Consider the following 19,908-nt stretch of genomic DNA (forward strand, 5'->3'; position numbering starts at 1 on the left):
GTGATAAATAAGGCAACAGTATTGTGTTTTATAGTGATGACATTTTTGAATGAAATACAATGTATATTATATTTTCTATATTTTAGAAAATACATATGAATATTTAGGCATGTTTCTGCTAGGGTTCAACCAGAAAACATTTTCATAGGGCCTCACCATTCAATGAACATTCAAGCCTCCAGCATTCATATGAAATCCACAACTCCTAATTTTTAAATGTCAAAAACAATAGCTGACAAGTGACAACTTTATAAAAATCTGCATATTTACAAGGGTTTATTTCTCAAATTTTCAAGATTACTATTAAATGTTCAATGTGTATCTCCTATTTTAGACTTCATGCAAGGCATAAGTATATATAAAAATTATGGGCATATCTAATCATTAATGTACTTACAGGATTTTCACATTTTAGTGTTTGAAATTAACCAAGGTTTCAAAGGTCCAAAAAATATGAAAATGATTAAACCATATAGGAATTCTGAGAACTTACAAAAGAAACACTAATAAAACCTTATGTGAGAGATGAAATTAACCATGAAATCCAAATGCAATGTTATGACAAAGCAGGCAAAGAACACAAGAAGGAGGAGAAGCAAGTGGAGGAGGGGAAGAAGAAGAAAAATTAATAATGACAAAAAGAATGAAATGTCACCAGACTAAGAAAATGTGACTCATCGGCAGAATATAATCAACACAAACTGCATATAAAGGAATCACTTGAGCTCTGCACATATACTAAAGACATCAAATAAATACAGAAGGTATATTTTATTAATAATTACTGACACCCAGTAGTTCTGTGAATGTTATACCAGGTACCTCAGGTTTAATCACATGATCTTTTTTGTTATCTCTTAGCCTTTCTCTTTCTTCCATATTTTCTCACAGAGGTTTTAGCCAACATGGAAGTTGGAAGAAGAGGGCAGGAAGGAAAAAAAGGAAAGCTGTCCTTTCAACCAGATGGTAATCTTGTCTGCCCCTTACTCTCTCAACCAGTAATCACTGAGCCTCCCAAATAACTGCACTGAGGACCTTTGAGAGCTGCAGTTACCTGCCCTTCCCACCCCACATTTCCTTCTTTTCTGGGATCAGGAACATAAATAGAGTCCAGAAGTACACATACCTTCCACTTTTCCGTCTGGGCACAGCCTCACTCCCTGCTTCTGACAACTCAAGCCCCAACACGTCTGCCCACTGATCATAATAGAGTTGTCCACCTTCAGCGAGAAAGCAATAGAGCCCCTTTTCCTATTGTATACTTTAGGAAAAAATGACTTAAAAACTTGACAAGTTTTCATCATTATAAAATAAAAAGGGAAATTCACTGGAGACTATAGCAAACACTGATTGTTGAAAGAAAACAAGAACTCTTAACTTTCACAATCAATGCTGTATCGAGATCTAAAAGCTGGGGAATCCCTGGGTGGCTCAGCAGTTTATTGTCTGCTTTTGGCCCAGGGCGTGATCCTGGAGTCTTGGGATCGAGTTCCACATCAGGCTCCCTGCATGGAGCCTGCTTCTCCCCTGTCTCTGTCTCTGTCTCTGCCTCTGTGTGTGTGTGTGTGTCTCATGAATACATAAATAAAAAATCTTTAAAAAAAAAAGATCTTAAAGCTAAGGAAGAGGCAATGAGTCTGAAAAGTACAGTGCATTTGTGGCTAGGAGTTTACAAAAACATTGTCATCTATTTCTAATTGTACTATTATTATTCACCGGAATAATTTTCCCTTGACTTCCAGGCTCCAATTTTTTTTAAAAACTTTCAAGTGTTACAATTTTATGGACTTTCCTGGTAGCATGGAAAGGGAAGAAATGAAAATGAAAGTCAGATCAAATTCATGTAGGTGAGATTAAGACTAAAATTTTTGTTAATGATAAAATTATCTTTAAGAGGACACTGACCGATTCTGTGATGGTATGGATGGCTTTTTCATATGAAATATTTTCAAGAAAGCCTTCTGGAAATGCTTGTGACACAATGGATACAAAAAAGGATTGACAAAGGAATTGAGCCATTGAAGCCAAAATGTGATTTCGTACCAAACTATTTGAGGACGCTGTTCTAGTGGGTAAATTGAACGAATGATGGTGAACAAAGAATAGGGAGCCCAGCAAACGGCAAAAACACCTAGGAGAATGGCCAGTGACTTGGCTAATTTCCTGGCTCTAAGCAGTTCAATATGTTCCCTTTGGTGAAGACACAGGGAATCAGAATGGGTGAGGGAAGCCATTTTGGAAGTAATTATACTGCTATTCATCTGGGCTCTTAAAGAAAGCAAGACATTGCTCTTTCTTTCATGTCTTTTCAAAGGAACAGATGGTGCTGTTTCCTTCTGTTCGGGAAGAGATGTTCTTGAAAACAGTCCACCCCTAAGTAAGGATCCACAGTTACTGGAAGAGACAGAAGAAGTGAGTGTGGGCTGGCTTTGCCACCGACTGAGATTGCCACGCTTCCACAGGCTCCAGTATATGTACATGTTGAAATAGGCCACCGAGAAGACTGGGACAAGGAATTCAAAGAATGACGAGATGGTGAGGATGTACCACCTGGTAAAGAATCCGGGTTCACAATCCTTCTCCTCCACGACTCTGAAACTGGAATTCTTCCAAGACTCTGAAACTAGAATGATTGGCCCATGCACTAAGAAGGCCAGCACCCAGACTGCCACCATCAGAGACACAATCTTCAACATCCCAGTGTGTTGAGCTCTGTAAGAAACCTAAAAGAGACCAAATAAATTGTTTCAATATAATGAACATATGTTGGTTGCATAAGGCATATCATAGGCCCTCAGAAGTTTCAGTGCTATGCAAGAAGTTTCAGTGCTATGCAAGTTACCTAGCCCTGGATAACATGATATGGGCCAGGACAGAGGGTTCAGTAGAGCTTGATCCAAGGTGCAGACTTTCTTAGCAACCTACCAGAAGGAATCTATTAAACCTCTGGCCCTCTAGAAAATGTTAAGATCAATATCTAAAATAAGAATGCAATGTTTCCTACTCTACAGATACTAATCTGAATGGTGGAACAACTGAAACTGGGTGCCCCTTTTCACAATGTTTCTCAATCTGCCAGCTGGATCATGATCAGAATTTTTCTTTTAATGAAGTAGAGCAGTCAATGTCAGAATGCTTCACAATTAGATGAGTTTGTATCGTTTGATGAAACTTTTGCTTTGGGAATGTAGATATACATAGAGAGAGAGAAACACATGTACTGAACCACCTATCAAATGGTTTCCCCCTACGGTCACAGTCAAACAAGTTTGAATGCCACTGGCTTTTTTGATTCTGATACTTAGGAAGAATCTACTCTGTAATTTATCCAGAGACTTCAAGGTGGTGTCAAAAAGAGAATTCTAACATCACTCCCAAGGAGATGAACACCCCCCCCACACACACACACAAAGTCTAAAGCTGCTATGGAGAAATAATAGAATGTTACTGAGCATTACCAAATCATTTCTTTCTATAAACATTTCCACTTGACAAAAATGGTGCCAAAGCTGTGGTGGCCAGCCACTAGGAGAGACATGGCTGTGGCATCTTTTTTAAAGGATGAAGAATGCTCTAGGTCTGCTTGGTCATAAAGACTGGCTTCTATAAGGGAAAATGAGGTTCTATGAGTAAGGATTGCTCTCAGTTCTCAGGGCCCATGATCTTTGATAGATCCTGAAATCTTTAAAAATATTTTCTATAAGAAATCTGAAAGGTCACATAAACACATTAACCAAGAATTTTTTTAAGGGGACCTGGAACAACCTTCCTAAGCTTTTTTTAGATCAGTAAGTTCCTTCCAGCTCATATGTTCTATATTTCTCTGATTTCCTCACTCAAGGGAAAGGAAATGATTTCCCCCATGAAACTGAAACATGCCTCTCTTTCCACCATTGCTTATGTATTATTTTCTCTACAAGTCTCTAAATTTCATGCTATGGTGTGTTTTCTCATTTCTATTAAAAAGGTACAACAATGCCCAGCACTGTCTTTCTTTGATGGATTGTGCAGGCTGGGAAGGGCTCACCAATTGACTGGAGGTAAGAAGAAGCAGACTTAAAAAAAAAAAAAGTTATTTTTAAAAACTGCAGGGAAGTGTTTTTTTTTTTTTTCAAATTACTGATATTTCTGAGGCTAAGCTAAAATGCATATGGTGCTGACCACAAGTTCCCATATACAATACACTTTTTTACCTTCTGCTTCTCATGCCACTAATTAATATATCTCTTGCACTAAATCTAATGATTATGAAGATGGTAACAATACCCAGATGGTCATAAAACTGCATTTAGTTTTTTAATTGCTCTGTTCAGCCTTTGTAATGATGTGATGCAATATGCTGGAAAGTGATCTCTTTTCTATTATGCATAAGGTCAAATGGGATAATGGACATCCAAGGGAATTGAAAGGACAATGCCCATCTCTTCATCTCTGGGTAGCATTTTTGATAGATAGCTCAAGCATTGCTTGAATCCAGGCCCAAGCCAGTTGGAGTGGCCTTCCTGAGATCAATCAATGGCCCAGTCCTCACCCATGACAGAATATGTGCATTGTTCAGGATATTGCATCTTATCCTGCTTCCCTACCCACCCCAATAAGATATCCAAACATTCTGTCAATCAAGTTTCTTTTATAAGGCAGAGCAGCCCCCAGAACTTGCTGGTGTTAATAATGAGATGAGATTGCAGAGCCATTCTAAACACCTGTTGCAGGTTGAAATGTGTCCTCCAAAGAGGTACATTGGAGTCCTAAGACCTGGTACCTGTGTGTATGACCTCTTTGCAGATATAATCAAGTTAAGATGAGGTCATATTTAATTAGGGTGAGCCCTAATCAAATATGACTAGTGTCCTTATAAGAAAGGCACAGACACACAGGGAGAACACTGTATCAATGGAAGCAGAGACTGGAGTGACACATACGAGCCAAGGACTGCCAAGGAATGCCAAGGATGGCTGGTAATATTAGAAGCTAAGAGAAAGGCATGGAACCAGCCGCAGAGAGAGCATTGCCCTGCCTACACTTTGATTTTGGACTTCAGGTCTCCAAACATTAAATGTATTCCGGAGAATAAATGTCTATGGTCTTAAGCCATCCAGTGTGCAATACTTGATTACAGCAGTCCTAGGAAACTAGCCAGCCCCCAGCAACAATATTTTCATGGTCTTGATTTTACTGTTAAGCTTCCTTCTTCATCTGCAGGTAAAAAAATAAGTAAATAAATAAATACTCTCCACTTACAATCTTAATTCTACATGCATTTTAATCCCCACTCCTTCCAACTACACTGTTCTACTTTTCTGCATCCACTCTTGTTTCAGCCACACAGAAATCTGCCCCTCCAGAAAATGTGTCTGAGCACTGTAGTCATGCACTGCCATCTGCACTGGGCCTTCCTTTTCTGAATTATTGTCAGATTTCCACTTCTCAGGCCTAGCCCACAACCTGCCTTCCCATATTTTCTCCTCCACTTTGAACTACAACAAGAACTCAGCTTCCCCATAACTACTTCCTATGAGCTCCAGTGGTCTTTGAGGGCTTCCTGGCTCACATGGCTATATTTGAACTATTAGTCAACAGAGATACAAGAGCTACCTGTGTATCCCTTGCAAACATCCATGCACTGGTATGTGGAGCTCTTGTTACACGCTTGACTCTGTGCTATGTACTGAAGATCTTACATCCGGCAGACCCAGGCCTCATCCAATTAGAACCTACATGGCCAGGGGGATTCCTCAAGGCAAGACTAGGAAACAAACCCACTCATTTTCTCTCTATACCTCAGTCCTCATGTCTCTGTGACTTCTAACACTTGTCCTAACTGTACAAAGTGTCCCTTGCCTTTGCACAAACCCAAGATAGACTCAAGAGCTTGAACATCCAGCAAAGGGATGTCCTAGTGAACATTAACTAGGAACATCCTGCGAAGACTAAAAAGAAATATTAACTCAGAAAAAAAGGGAAATGTTTAAGTATAAATCAGAAATATTATGAATTAAAGCACTTTTGAACATTCTGATGGACTCAAACTAAGAAATACATTATATTATTTTATTTTTTTAAGAAATACATTTTATATCATAACTAAGTGCACAGGCAGAAGTACTCATAAAATAATACCTACATTTATTATGTAAAAGATACTCTGATATTTTATACTCTATTTTTTAGTTCTGTTTTACTATGGGTTTTTTTCTCTATTTTTTCTTTAAAAAAAAAAAAAAGCTGCCACAACCCATGAACTGACTTCATAACTCAACAGCCTGCAATGGAAAACCATGTGGATCACAACCTGCAATTAGAAAACCATGAGCTTAGAGGCATCTGAATTGCTCATCCAAGCTAATCTGTACTCTCTCCAGAGTTTGTGTGCTACAAATTGCAGTGGGCCATGAAGTACCTGATGCCAAGTGTCTGGACCAACACATTCATTCTCCTCTTCTTCCTGACAATATGGCAGCTCAGCTAGAGACCACATTTCCCAGCTTTTCTTGCAATGAGATGTGAGACCATATGACTAAATGTCACCAATAAAATGTGAGTGGAAATGATTATATGATTCTGCACCACTTGGTTAAAAGAAAATCCCTTACCCTGGACTTCTGCCCTTTGCTCATCCTTTCTAGAACCTGGAGTGACAGCAACCTGACTTTGACCATAGAGAATAATGGTCAAGAGCAGAATAATGACCTAGAGCAGGGATTAGTGAACTAGTGTCTATGAAACAAATGTGGCCCACCACCTGTTTAGATCAATTTTCATTGGAACAGAATGAATGAATCATTCCCTTTTATTTTTTAACATATTATGTATGGCTGTTTTTGTGCCATAATGGTAGATTTGAGCAGTTGCAACAGAGACCGTAGGTTCCTTTATAACAAAAGTTTGCTGACCCCTGCCCTAGAGGGTGCAGAGCCACCCTGTTAGCTTAGGTTCCTAGATGATTTTCTGAGCAGAGGCTTTCCTGGAATGTTCTGTGAGAGAAAAAGAAATTTCGATCTTGTTTGAGTCTCATCTTTGTTACTGCACTTGATCCTTGCCTTATGCAATATACCTTTGTCTGCTCCAAGCTGTGCAGCCCTCCCATGTCAGAGCTGTCACTGTCCTCCCAATACTTCCAACATGGCACTTAGTCTACTCTACCGAACCCATCTGTTTTTAGATCTTTCTCCACATTAGCCTGTTGTGCTCCTCAAAAGTGGAGACTTATCCCAGCACTTAGCAAAATCACACAGTAGTATCCCCTAAAGATTTGAGGGGAGTGAAGGAGGTTTCCTATCTAGGTCTCAAAGACTTCACATTACTGGTCTGTATTGCTATACTCCTGTCACCCTCTGTCTTTACTTGCATCTGCCTTGTATTTCCCCTTGTTCTATTGCTGATAAATTTAGCATTTGCTATTCCAAATCTTACATCATTTCAGACTTTCTTGGCATGGATCCTACACAGGCTTTGGGACTTGATCTTCCAGGCTGGTCCCACTGTCTGACCTATAGCTTCTCTGTATATTCTTTTTTCCTTTGGCTATTTTCTCATGACATTCAAAAGTCTGGGCATCGGGATGCCTGGGTGGCTCAGTGGTTGCGCATCTGCCTTTGGCTCAGGTTGTGATCCCAGGGTCCCGGGATCAAGTCTCACATGGGGCTCCTCACAGGGACTCCGCTTATCCCTCTGCCTGTGTCTCTACCTCTCTCTGTGTGTCTCTCATGAATGAGCAAATAAAATCTTTAAAAAAAAAAAAAAAAGGTCTGGGCATCTTTCTGCTTGCCCACCAGGTTCCACCTGAGGAAAATCTTCATGCCTTAGTTTGTGTAAGCAATGGAACTGATAAGCCTACTGTGACTCTCATGTATATCCAATCTACTGTGGACTCAGTCTACCACTTCTGAAAACTTGCCTTGGATTCTTTTTTTTTATGTCTTTCCACTTGACTGGTATATAAAGGAGTGAATGACTTAGCCAAATCACACACAGAAATTGTTCTCTAAGGGCCAATGAAAACTTAGTGCCAAATAACAGAAGGATTATCAGGATCCTCAAAGGTTTGCCAACTAAACAAAAAAACTACACGCAAAAAGGTTTTCCTTTTGGACCCAAAATGTGTAAGTACATAATCTTCTAAAGAAGGTAAATTAATGTTTTCACTTACAGCATTCGAGACTGACTGGTATCGATCATAGCTGATGAGAACAATGTTATACACCGATGCTGTACACAAAAGATAGTCGACAATGAGCCAAAATGCACAGAGTTTATTTCCAAAGTCCCAATCAAACAGAGTATGAGGGATGTACAAAGGAATGGAGATCATACCTGTACAAGGAAAAATAAGGCAAAAAAAAAAACAAAAAAAAAGCATGTATCAATGAATACAAAGAGGCATAGGCATACAACACAATGACATACCTGAACTGACTAAAACTGTCTTGATTATAATTTAGAAATTCATGGTGTTTCATTAACAAACTCAAGACTGGTTACCTACACATTCCTTAAATACTATTCTCTTTCTTAAATACTATTTTTGCAATGGCTGTTATAAATATCATACGTTTCCTTATTACTTTCCAAATTAAGCTCAGGTCTCAATCTGCATCTCCAGCCATATACAGCACGAGTCATCTTTATGTTCATGATCCAACCCAGACAGAATGGGCCAGCCTTCCCCCAAACACAGCCCACAGTTTCACATGTCCTTTGGCAACAGCACTATTTCTTCCTAGAATATCTTCCTCTCTTCTACTGAAAAGTCTATTTACTTCCATCTCATTCTTCATTCAGTTCACAAAAATGACTACCTCCTTGTCATCTTTCTCAGAACTTCCTTGCCAGAAGTAACCCCTCTGTCACCTGCACTGTGCTGGCACTTTGCTCTTCGCTCCCTCTCTCATGTACAAATACATTCTATTTTGGATCTCTGTCATCTTTTCATGTACTTCTCCTGAGAGATGGGACCTCAGTTGTAAATTGATCTTTGCGTTTTTCACAACATTGAGAGCTGACCAATGGCTGATACATTTAACTTAAATAAGTTAATAATAGCTGATATGTATTGTGCAGTTACCATATGCCAGACATCATGCTATGTCTGCTGCATATATCATCTCATTTAATGTTCATAGAAACTATCTGAGGTAGAAACCATGGTGACGTCGCTGATAAAGAACTAATAGCTCAAGATGAAGACATAATTGCCCAAGGTCCACTCCACTAGTAAACAGAAGATTGGCTTTGAAGCCAAGCAGTGTGATTTCAGAACTCCCAACTTTAACCACTGCACTTCACTGAGTGAACAAATATGTAAGTGGTTCAGCTCTGCACAGAAATTTCTTAATTATGAAAAATGACTAAACTGGGCTCCCTTTCCTTTAGCTTTGTTGGAATTTTTCATTGTGATGACATTTCAGACAAGTGACACTACTCACTAAGAATATAATCTATTAAGAGGAAGGAAGCTCAGTGAGAAACTTCATATTTTATCAGGCACTTGGCAAGATGTCCTATTTTCATTTGAAAATCAAATTAACCGATGAAGAATAACAATAGTAAAGGCAAAAGAAAGGAGAAGGATGAAGGAAACCCTGCATTCTCCCAAAACCAGATGACATGAGGATATAATGGTGTGGTTTCAGCACCAGTGAAAGGGAATGCAGAATTTAGTTTTCTGTACCTAAGTTCACATACAAAGATGAGAGACAAAGCATCATCGAGATGGAAGAGTTTTGTGGTCAGTTCTTATATGTAGTTCAATTTGCCTGCTTGTTTCATGCTTCGATTATATTTTTAATGATAACCAATCTTATTTATGGGGCCTTCCATCTCAAAGGGGCGTGTGCATGCATGCATACACACACCTATGGTATAAAATAGGTAAATGAGATAAATCAAAGTACCTAAGATAAATCACCTGAGATAAATCAAAGTATCTTCAAAACAGAGATATGTATCCTATTTTGGTCCAGAGTTGTGGCTTCCAATATTCCCAACTTGAGTATTTTCCACACACACATGCTTATTTCCTCCACAGAATGACAAAAAGTACAGTGGCCAATAATCATTTGCATTACAGACACACTGTCTCTTTCAATGTTAAAGAGAGGGTGTGAGTTCAGTAATCTTGTCCACACATTTTCTGAATTAGATGAAAGAGGAAGGGTGTGTTTGGGTGTGTTCAAAACTTCAGGAGCTGCTTGAGACAGCAGTTTCAAATAGCCAATCCTCTGGCTTTAATAAAACCCTGCTGTCACCTCATGTTCTACATGATATTTTGGCACAAATGTCATGCTTAGATCCTCCGTCTTGTTGAGTGATGGCAATGTTTGTGGCTAATTCCAAAGCAGTTTCAAAAACTGAATCATAGCTATTTCTAGGATACGCCCACTCTGAAGTGTTTCTATAACTGCCACTCTGGAATCATGCTTCTGAGTCAGATTGACTTGATAAGCAAAACTAAGAGTCAGTTTCTTGAAAAAAGCAATGTACCTTTAGCATGACAGTTTAAGGGGGTTAGGGGGTTGGAAGTGAGGGAAAACAAACTATATTAAGAGAAGGCAGTGAAAAAATAAAAACAAGGAAGTGAAGGAAGAAGGAGAGCAGAGCAGAAAAAAGAAGAATGAGAAGAAAAGCCCTGTGAAACCTCAGGCCATTTGCTCACCCCAGCCTGCTCCCCGCCTTTCTGTCTAACCTCCTGCTACTCCCTCTGCCCCTCACTCCCTCCACTCCAGATCCTCCTGCCTCAGATACAATCACACTCACCCCTCAGATCCTTGCACTTGCCCCAGCAGGAAATGCTCTTCCTTTAGAGCTCCTTCTTATTCACTCTGATGTGTCCTAACCAGTGAGCCCCACCCCTGGCATTTAAATGGCAAACTCCATCTCCAGCACCCTTTCTCTCCCTCTTCCCTACTGTTTTTCACACTAACAATGACCACCCTCTAAAATGCTATGTAATTTTATTCACTTATTTATATTTATTATATGTCTCACCACCACCAGCAGCCCAGTAGAAATAGAAGCACCATGAGGACAGGGAGTTTTTGTCCCTATTTTCACTGTTATACCCCCAGTACCTCAGAGAGTGCCTACTTCAAAATAAGCCAGCATTGGATAATGAGCATGGGGAAGCCCAATTTGCTTGAAAATTGCCACTATCTGGCATTGTCCCTTCTTTCCAAAACCAGGTAAGAAGCTACAATTTCCATGAGAAAATGACAATCAAAAGTTGGAGGGAGCTAAAAACCCCAGTGAATTCTTTGGGCCAATAGGGGAATGTGTGGACAATGGTGAGTGCATAGAGAGTATTATGGACTGAATATTTGTGTCCCCGCAAAATTCACATGTTGAAGCCCTACCCCTCAGGGTGGCTGCATTTGGAGATAGGGCCTACAAGGAGGTAAAGTTAAAGGAGTCATAAGGATGGAGCCCTAATCCAACAGCATTTGTATCCTTATAAGAAGAAACACCAGAGAGCTTACTTGCTCGCTCTCTCCATGCACACTCAAAGGAAAGGCCACATGAGAACATATGGAGAAGGCAGCTGCCTGCAAATCAGGAAGAGAGCCCTCACCAGGAACCAAATCTGCTGGCACTTTGTTCTGGGACTTCTCAGCCTCCAGAACCATGAGAAAGTCGATTGCTGTTAAATCACTCAGACAGGCATTTGGTTGTGGCAGCCCAAGCTAACCAACAGAGAAGAGTCCTGAACTGAGGCATGAAGGGACGAAAGATAAACCCTGACCTCGTAAAACACAGTTCAGATTCTGTTGGCCCCAACCATCTCTGTCCTTGCAGATCCTGCCTGGCCATCTGTCACATGGTCGTGTAGGCCCTAGGTGCCCACACACGTGTAGATGTGAAGAAGGAACCCATAGATGGAAACATAGTCATGTGATACCAATTTTATAGATATCTGCTTATATAGTATTTTTTTTTCTGGAAGAGTGTGCAGATGAGATATATTTATATCAATGTAGCTGGTACTGGAATTTCTTCTCAATAAATCTTTGCTAAACATTACATTCAGCCTGGAAAGTTACTCAAGTGCCCCAAATTTAGATTTTCGATTAGAGGCCAGTTCTGAAACCTGTGAGAAGAGGGCATTCGGCCAAAGCCCACAATACCTAGCACATGCAATACTCCAGGCTGTCACCACGTGGTTCTGGAGATCAAGGTCTCTTGACCAAAAGAACTAAGAATTTCTGCCTTACAACTGCAGGAAAGTTCTCCTGAGTTCTCCCCTGGCCCAGCACCACCATCATGAGCCCATAGGCTCAGAGCCAAAAAGCCCACTGCTAAGCATGACTAAGGACAAAGAACAGCCCCAACACCAAACTCTCAAACTCCAATCTTGTTAGAGAAAGTTCTCAGAGGCTGTCCTAATTTCTTATACCATCATGGCAAATACTGTTAAATAAGTGGGCCTCTGGATGAAGCTGGTAGGGGGAAAGGGAAATATCAAGGAGGAGACTGGCAGATTAACAAAGATTCTGGCTTGTGTCTGCTGTCATCAGCTGCAAAGCCATTCCTTTTCCCATCCACCTGCCAATGGAGGGAGACCCTCAGGAGTGTTGAATAACTACACCAGCAGGGATATTTCCCTAAGACAAACCACATCTTTATGTTTGGTGTCCAAGCACATGGTGGTGGGGCTGCCCTGATGCTTCCATTGAGCCATACCAGGAAACCCTCTGTGCTTATCTAGTACCATCTTTGTTCAAAAGCTTCAGACCTCAGGCTCTTGTGGTTGGGTATAGTTTTACCCCATCTCTCACTACTGCCACTCCGTTTGAGTTAGTCAAAATACATAATCAACTTGAAGTGTTAGGTATTATCTAAAAGCTGTACAATTCTGTGAAGAAGGCAAAGAGGGAGAAGTATATTTATAGCGAATATTCTCTTCACATTAAATATAATCATATAGTTATACATGTGTCTGTGATTATAGAAAATGATATGGAAGGATCTACCTCAAGTTGTTAATGTGGGTTACCTGAAGGGGCAGAATTGAGGAGAGAAATGGGGAGATTTTTGCTTTTTTCCAATACTTCTATGTGGTTCACCATCTTCATCTGTGATCCTTCTATGCTGTGACTCCACATCCATCTCTCCAAGCTAGAAGTTTTCTCCAGGACGTTTATCAGAAGCATTAGCTGCCCTCCCAAATGCCCCCTATTCCTATAAATAATGCCATACTTTTCTTGTTCTTAGAACTTAATCTTTATCTCCTGCCCAACCCCGCCCTTGCAGCTCTGCCTCCCCAACTTCCTTTCCACCCTCCCCACAGTCGCTCAGAACCTCATCATATGACTTGTGCCTAGATTGCTGCAGGAATGTCTCCGAAGCCAAGCTGCCACCTGCTCTGGCTTCTGCCACCTGCCACATCTCTGCTAATGCCTCCAAGGTAAAGCCTCAATCCATCCGATCACTCTTCTGCTTTAAAAATCCAGATCTTCACATTTTCTGTTGAAAAACCTCCAGTCCAGACACACTAGTATTCAAGGGCCTTCATTATATAGATTCCAACTACTCCAGCTTCATCCCTTATTGATCCCATACAGCCTGTCTGGAGCTCACACTTAGGAAGATGGACACGATGATTTTCTACCAGCATGTCTTTGCTGATTCTTAGAATACTCCTCTCCATCTCTGCCTATGGAAATTCTACCCATCCTCTGAAGTTCATTTCAGATGCTTCTACCCACTAACCATATGTGCTTTCTCCCTCCTCTGAGTGCCCATAGCACTTGGTGGGTCCCTGTGGTTCTCGTATCATACTCTATACTGTTGCAGTCACTTGTGAGATTCTCTTATCCACTCTCCTACATTGAAACCTTACCAAAGAAAGAAATTAACTTAGTCTTCTGTATATGTCATTATCTAATCATACTTGAGTACTTAACAGTCCTTACACATGGTAGGTAATCTACTATCATTTGTGATCTTTCTTAGTTTGAGTTGTCATCTATCTGTAGAGAAATCAAAAGAGGATTAACATTTGTTGAGTAACCCTATGTTCCAGGCAACGAAGTAAGTATTTTATGAGGGTTTTTTTCTCACTGTAAAATAAATTAAAGCATTTATGTAGCTATAGACACGACAAGTTAAATTATACTAGAAGCTCCTATAAAGCAATACCATCAGCTGACATTTCTACATATACTTATAAACCTAAATATACAAGGAAAATAGCTCCAGAAACAAATAAATCTTAGACTAAAGCAATTTTAGAACTATTCTGGACTTATTTTCATTCTATAAAAAGAAAATAAATTTTGTCAAGGAAAATTCTCCTACAAACCTGATTTACACATACATACTATTCCCCTAAAGTGGCATATAGTTTCCTCAGAATTTTAATCCTTAAACTTTTTTTATTAACATCCCCAATTCTATACAGTCCCTTGAAATAACAGAAGTTTATTTTTTTTAAAAGCTAATTTAGGGCAGCCCGGGTGGCTCAGTGGTTTAGTGCCACCTTCAACCCAGGGTGTGGTCCTGGAGACCTGGGATCAAGTCCCACATCAGGCTCCCTACATGGAGCTTGCTTCTCCCTTTGCCTGTGTCTCTGCCTCTCTCTCTGACTGTGTCTCTCATGAATAATAAATAAAATCTTTAAAAAGAAAAAAAAGCTAATTTAAAGGTTTTAGAAAGAAGTTATAATTGGAAAAGATTATCTGAAATAAAGACATGAAACTTACCAACGAAGAAGTCAGCAATGGCCAAATTAAGGAAAAAGTAGTTACTTCGATGTCTAAGCTTTTTGTCCACCACAAAAGCTAGAATAACCACAGCATTTCCTAGCATTATAGCGAAAGCTAGTAAGCTCATTAAAAATGCTAGAGTAATGCGAGTACTTAGTGGTAAAGTAATTGTTCCATTAGTAGCTGACATCACATCAAATGATGAAGAAGCTCAATAGAGCAAATTAATCCAGGAAGACAATTCTGGCAAGTATGTTTTCCAGTCAGGTACCTAATATATATAGTCTCCTACTCATAACACTATTTTTCAAGATCTAATGCTGATCTCATTGTACTTCCTGATTCTTGATAAAGCAATCTTGTGATAACAGTTTCCCTTTAACTGACACTGAAAAAGTAGTTTCCAAAAGATAGTGAAATGTTTTAGTGTAAACATTTGAATGTGATTTAACTACCTCCCCTTAATAGAGCAATATTACATAATATATGTGAAATATAATCGATTCAGTAAATAGATAAGAAATTGGGCTCCAATGAAACTTATTTTTTGAACTGGTATAGATCTAGTTAAAGATTCTTTTCTGATCATGATGGGATACTGGGGGCTGAATTCACCATCCCATCTGACAGAACCAAAAAACTGAGCAGAATATATGAAACAATGGTTGTCAGAGCACCGGACATCAGGCAATGAAGGACAGTGATCCCTGAGAAAAGGGGAGAAAATGAGATCAGCTGTGCAGCTGCCCCTGCTTACTGTCTTTTGTGAGTTTCCAGGGCACAGAGCAGAGAGGGGACATCCAGGAGGAGCCCCCAGCAGATTACTTGCAATGGGGAGATGAAGTGCAGAGTCAGGGAGTACCAGATAGGACTCTGCTGCAAGCTGCTATGTAATACATAGTTTTTAACTGCACATAAGCTGGAAGTCTTGTGTGTAAGATGGTGCTTATAATTTCTTTAAAATGTAGCTGATAAAAATAAAATACATATTACATAGAGAGATTTGACTTAAGGTTGATTTGATTATTTTTCATTCATGTCATGAAAATTAATGATCATGACCTTTTTTAAAAACCTGAATGAGGGGCAGCCCCAGTGGCACAGCGGTTTAGCACTGCCTGCAGCCCGGGGCATGATCCTGGAAACTCGGGATCGAGTCCCACATCGGGCTCCCTGTATGGAGCCCGCTTCTCCCTCTGCCTCTCTCTCTCTCTCTTTCTCTTTCTCTCTCTCTCTCTCTCTCTGTCTCTATGAATAAATAAAGTCTTTAAAAAAATCTGAATGATTTTTTCCCATTTGTCACTCTCCTTAATCTTTATTCTTCTTTACATTCACTCACTATTAATTCACTAACAAGAGGTATTAGGAATTTGTATGTTCTTCCACAATTACAAAGTCCCTTTCAAAACTAGCCAGTTTTTATGCCTAGTCAACTTAGAAGGCCTTTCTGTTAAAAAAGCAATGCAGCACTAGTTTAATGTAATTTCTTAATTCCAGAATTCTTAATTCTATTTTTTGTAATTTCATGTGGGAAGAGAAAGCAATCTAACAGACTTAGAGATCTTGCCTTGTGCCTTAGGTTGTGGGGAATTGCCTTCACAGAAGTGGACTGCCAGGTAGGTAACATTTGGGAAAAATAATAATGACAAATCATATTGCGCTACATTTCATTCTCTTACCTTGTGTTGAGCCAACTCAACCACAGACTTGGTAGATGTGTAGCTCAGAATTCCATTTTAGGTACTCTATTTGAATTTATTTAAATTTACTGGTGTCAAATCGCTGTAACTTATGTGGCAGATCATTTCCTTTTCTATCACTCCTGATGTATACCTAACTGTTCTTTTTTAAGCATTTATGATACTTTAAAAATGTAAGTTTTGTAAATAAAAATAAATATAAAAGAATAAATCCTGAGGCACCTTGGTGGCTCAGTCCGTTAAGTGACCAACTCTTGGTTTCTGTTCAGGTCATAAACTTGGGGACATGAAGTCAAGCTCTGCATCAAGCCCCACATTGGGCTCCATGCTTAACACAGAGACTGCATGGGACTCTCCCTCCCTCTCGCTCTGCCCCTTCCCCATGATCTCTCTCACTCACTCTCTCTCTCTCTCTCAATTAAAAAATTAGATCTATCAACTGTCTATTATCAGTAATCTTCATTGGTAAGCTCACAATTCAGTAGAACCTATTCACAAAGACTGTTTTATAATCATAGATTTTAACATTCAAAAAGTCATGATTAAGCCCTTTTAATCAAGATTGTTAAACATCTAGAGGCTTTTATGTATCCATTAGCAATTTGCTATTAAATAATGAATTTAAATAACTTAGTGTACTGTAACCAGTGATTCAAGGCCTTTTGGCATTATTTAGAGCCTTTAACTTAACCTATTAATTATATGCTTATATAACTAAGAATAGAAATAAATATCACCTGGCCTCATCTAGTGACTGTGAAGATATGTACATATAAGGCAACTGAATGATGAATTAAAGATTCATCTTGCTAATGTCATGAGGAACACAGCAAGAGACTTAACCGTACCAGCAGAACTCTGCATCCAGGTCCCCAACAGGTCCCATCTCTTTTAATAAACAAGAGACTAACACCATCACCCTGCAGAGGCTTTCTAGCAGGTTTTACATTTAGGGAGAAAGAGTAAGTAGAAGGACCAGGCTCTTTTCTTCATGAAGCTATTCTGCATTTTCAATTGGGTTGTTTGTTGCTGAGTTTTAAGACTTCTTTATATATATTTTATATACTAGAATCTTATCAGATACGATTTGCAAATATTTACTCCTATTCTGTGTATTGTTTTTACTTTCTTAATAATGTCCTTTGAAGCACAGTTTTTAATTTTGATGAATTCCAATTTATTTTTTTAATTGCTTATGCTTTTGGTGTCACATCTAAGAAACCACTACCTAATCCAGGTCATGAAGATTTACTATTATGTTTTCTTTGATAAATTTTATAGTTTTAGCTCTTATATTTAGGTCTTTGATACATTTGAGCTAATTTTCATATACATATGAGGTAAGGGTGCAACCTCATTGTTTCCCATGTGGATATCAAGTTGGCACAATTTGTTTGGAAAGGCTACTTTTTACCCATTGAATTGCCTTGGAATCCTTGTAAAAAAAATCACTTGATCATAAACATATGGGTTTATTTCTTTATTCTCAACTCTAGTTCATTGATCTTCATGTCTGTTATGCCAGTCCCATACACTTCTTTATTTTCTATTCAGTTTAACAGTATCTTTCTATCTTAAAGATCAAATAAAGTATATTTCAAGCTTGTGATATAGAAATTTAAGGTTTAAGCTATAAAATCACTTAAATTTAAGACATAGAATCATTAAGAAAGCCAATATTAAAAAGAATACTCAACAGCATTTAAGATCAATATGAAATCACATTTTAGCATTCAAACAATGTAGATTCACTTAAGTTCCTATAAAAAAATTTTAAAAAGCATAGTTGGCAGATGACAGAGATGAACAGCATGATTTTTCAGTCTTAAGTATAGAATTTTGTTTAAAATCTGGTCATTATGATTGTATTTAAACAAGTTAGATAACATAAACAAACATGGTCTTAGAACTTCTGGTTCCATATACAAGAAGTTTGGAATGCATCACTCTACCCTAATAAGTAAAAAAGCTGAATAGACTGAAAAACCTTGGATCCATAAGAGAGGGAGGGACACAGGACAAACTGCTGTCCTCAAGATTGGAAAGACAGACAAGCAAATACACAGAGTTATGAGTTATCAGAGCAGGAAGTCTGAAAACAGAAAACACTAAGGAACTGGTGCCAGGGTAAGAAAACCTGAACTGTAATTGATGAGTTGCTAGAGGACCAGTGCAGACAACTCAGAGTTTAAAATTCCAAGGGGATGCAGTCATAGGGAGGGCCCCACAATTTGGTGAGATTTATTTCCAAAAGCTTGACCAAGTTCCTAAGGTAAATATCAGAAAAATCCCCTCACACTTCCAGTAGGGAGAGGGAAAAAGAAACATTTTGAAATGTTCAAAACGCCAGAGCACTCTTGTTCTTAATGAGGCCTGCCCTCTGAGGAAACTAGTTAACTATAGCCTAACGTGCTAGGGTTAGATCAGTGCCTAACAGATTTAGGGGAACACCCAACTCCACCCCACTCTAGCCATCTTGTCCCACCTAAGGGAAGAGAGTAAGAAATATTTGTGCAGTTCACAGTCCAGAGGCATGGGCTCACTAAAAGACTGAGACATCGGGGCAGCCCAGGTGGCTCAGCAGTCTAGCACTGCCTTCAGCCCAGGGCGTGATCCTGGAGACCCAGGATGGAGTCCCACATCAGGCTCCCTGCATGGAGCCTGCTTCTCCCTCTCCCTGTGTCTCTGCCTCTCTCTCGCTCTCTGTGTCTCTCATGAATAAATAAATAAATAAAATATTTTAAAAAACAACAACAACAAAAAAAAAAAGACTGAGACATAATCATAGACTATAGAATGGTTCCCTTCTCCTGATAATTCATTTACCACACCGCCAAAGGCCTATTTATAGCAGTTCTTTTTACCTAGTACATCATATCTGGCTATCAAGAAAAAAAATTACAAGGCATACCAAAAGGCAAAAAAAAAATTTGAAGAGTTGGAGCAAGCATCAGAACCAAACATGCATGGCAGGGATGTTGGAATTATCAGACTGGGAATTTAAAACAACTATGATATGATATGAATATCTCTAATGGAGAACATAGGCAGCATGCAAGAACAGATGAGCAAACACTAACTTGAAAAGATATATGCACCTCTCTGTTCACTGCAGCATTATTTACAATAGCCAAGATATGGAAACTATCTAGGTGTCCATTGATGGATAAATGAGAAAGAAAATGTGGAGCATTAAAAAAGAAAGAAAGGAAGGAAAAATGTATATCCTTTACACACATACTTAAAATGGAATATCATTCATCCATAAAAAGAATGAAATCTTATCATTTGTGACACCATGGATGAACCATTATGTTAAGTGAAATAAATCAGACACAGAAAGACAAATATTATATGATCTCACACGTATTGGAATCTAAAAGTTAAAACAACTGAGCTCATAGATCAGAGAACAGATAGGTGCCGCCAGAGGAGGGGGGTTGTTAGTAAGGGGAGTGTAGCCAAAATGGGTGAAAGGGGTCAAAAGTTATCTTCCAGTTATGTAAGTC

At 39.1% G+C, this 19,908-nt stretch overlaps 1 protein-coding gene across 2 annotated transcripts; it reads right to left on the reverse strand.

Moving 5' to 3' along the window:
- Positions 1 to 701: 701 nt before the first annotated feature.
- Positions 702 to 14,889, reverse strand: HRH4 (histamine receptor H4). 2 transcript variants are annotated; one of them, XM_055324262.1, is made up of 3 exons: positions 14,697 to 14,889; positions 8,150 to 8,313; positions 702 to 2,723 (listed from the first exon to the last, which is right to left on the reverse strand). In XM_055324262.1, the coding sequence occupies exons 1-3, from the start codon at positions 14,887 to 14,889 to the stop codon at positions 1,890 to 1,892; spliced, it is 1,191 nt and encodes a 396-aa protein (XP_055180237.1). In that variant the 3' UTR covers positions 702 to 1,889. The 2 variants fall into 2 exon arrangements, with proteins under 2 accessions (XP_055180237.1, XP_055180238.1); XM_055324263.1 differs by lacking the exon at positions 8,150 to 8,313 and having other exon boundaries at positions 702 to 2,623.
- Positions 14,890 to 19,908: the final 5,019 nt, after the last annotated feature.

Source organism: Nyctereutes procyonoides, unplaced genomic scaffold (assembly GCF_905146905.1).
Source record: "Nyctereutes procyonoides isolate TBG_1078 unplaced genomic scaffold, NYPRO_anot_genome, whole genome shotgun sequence".
NCBI lineage: Eukaryota > Metazoa > Chordata > Mammalia > Carnivora > Canidae > Nyctereutes > Nyctereutes procyonoides.

Excerpts from the sequence above, each read along its gene's own strand:
- HRH4 (XM_055324262.1), bottom strand. The coding sequence starts at position 14,889 with ATGTCAGCTACTAATGGAACAATTACTTTACCACTAAGTACTCGCATT. Across the intron at positions 8,314-14,696 it reads CATTGCTGACTTCTTCGTTG|GTATGATCTCCATTCCTTTG; the intron begins GTAAGTTTCATG and ends TTCCTTGTACAG. Across the intron at positions 2,724-8,149 it reads ACCAGTCAGTCTCGAATGCT|GTTTCTTACAGAGCTCAACA; the intron begins GTAAGTGAAAAC and ends GGTCTCTTTTAG.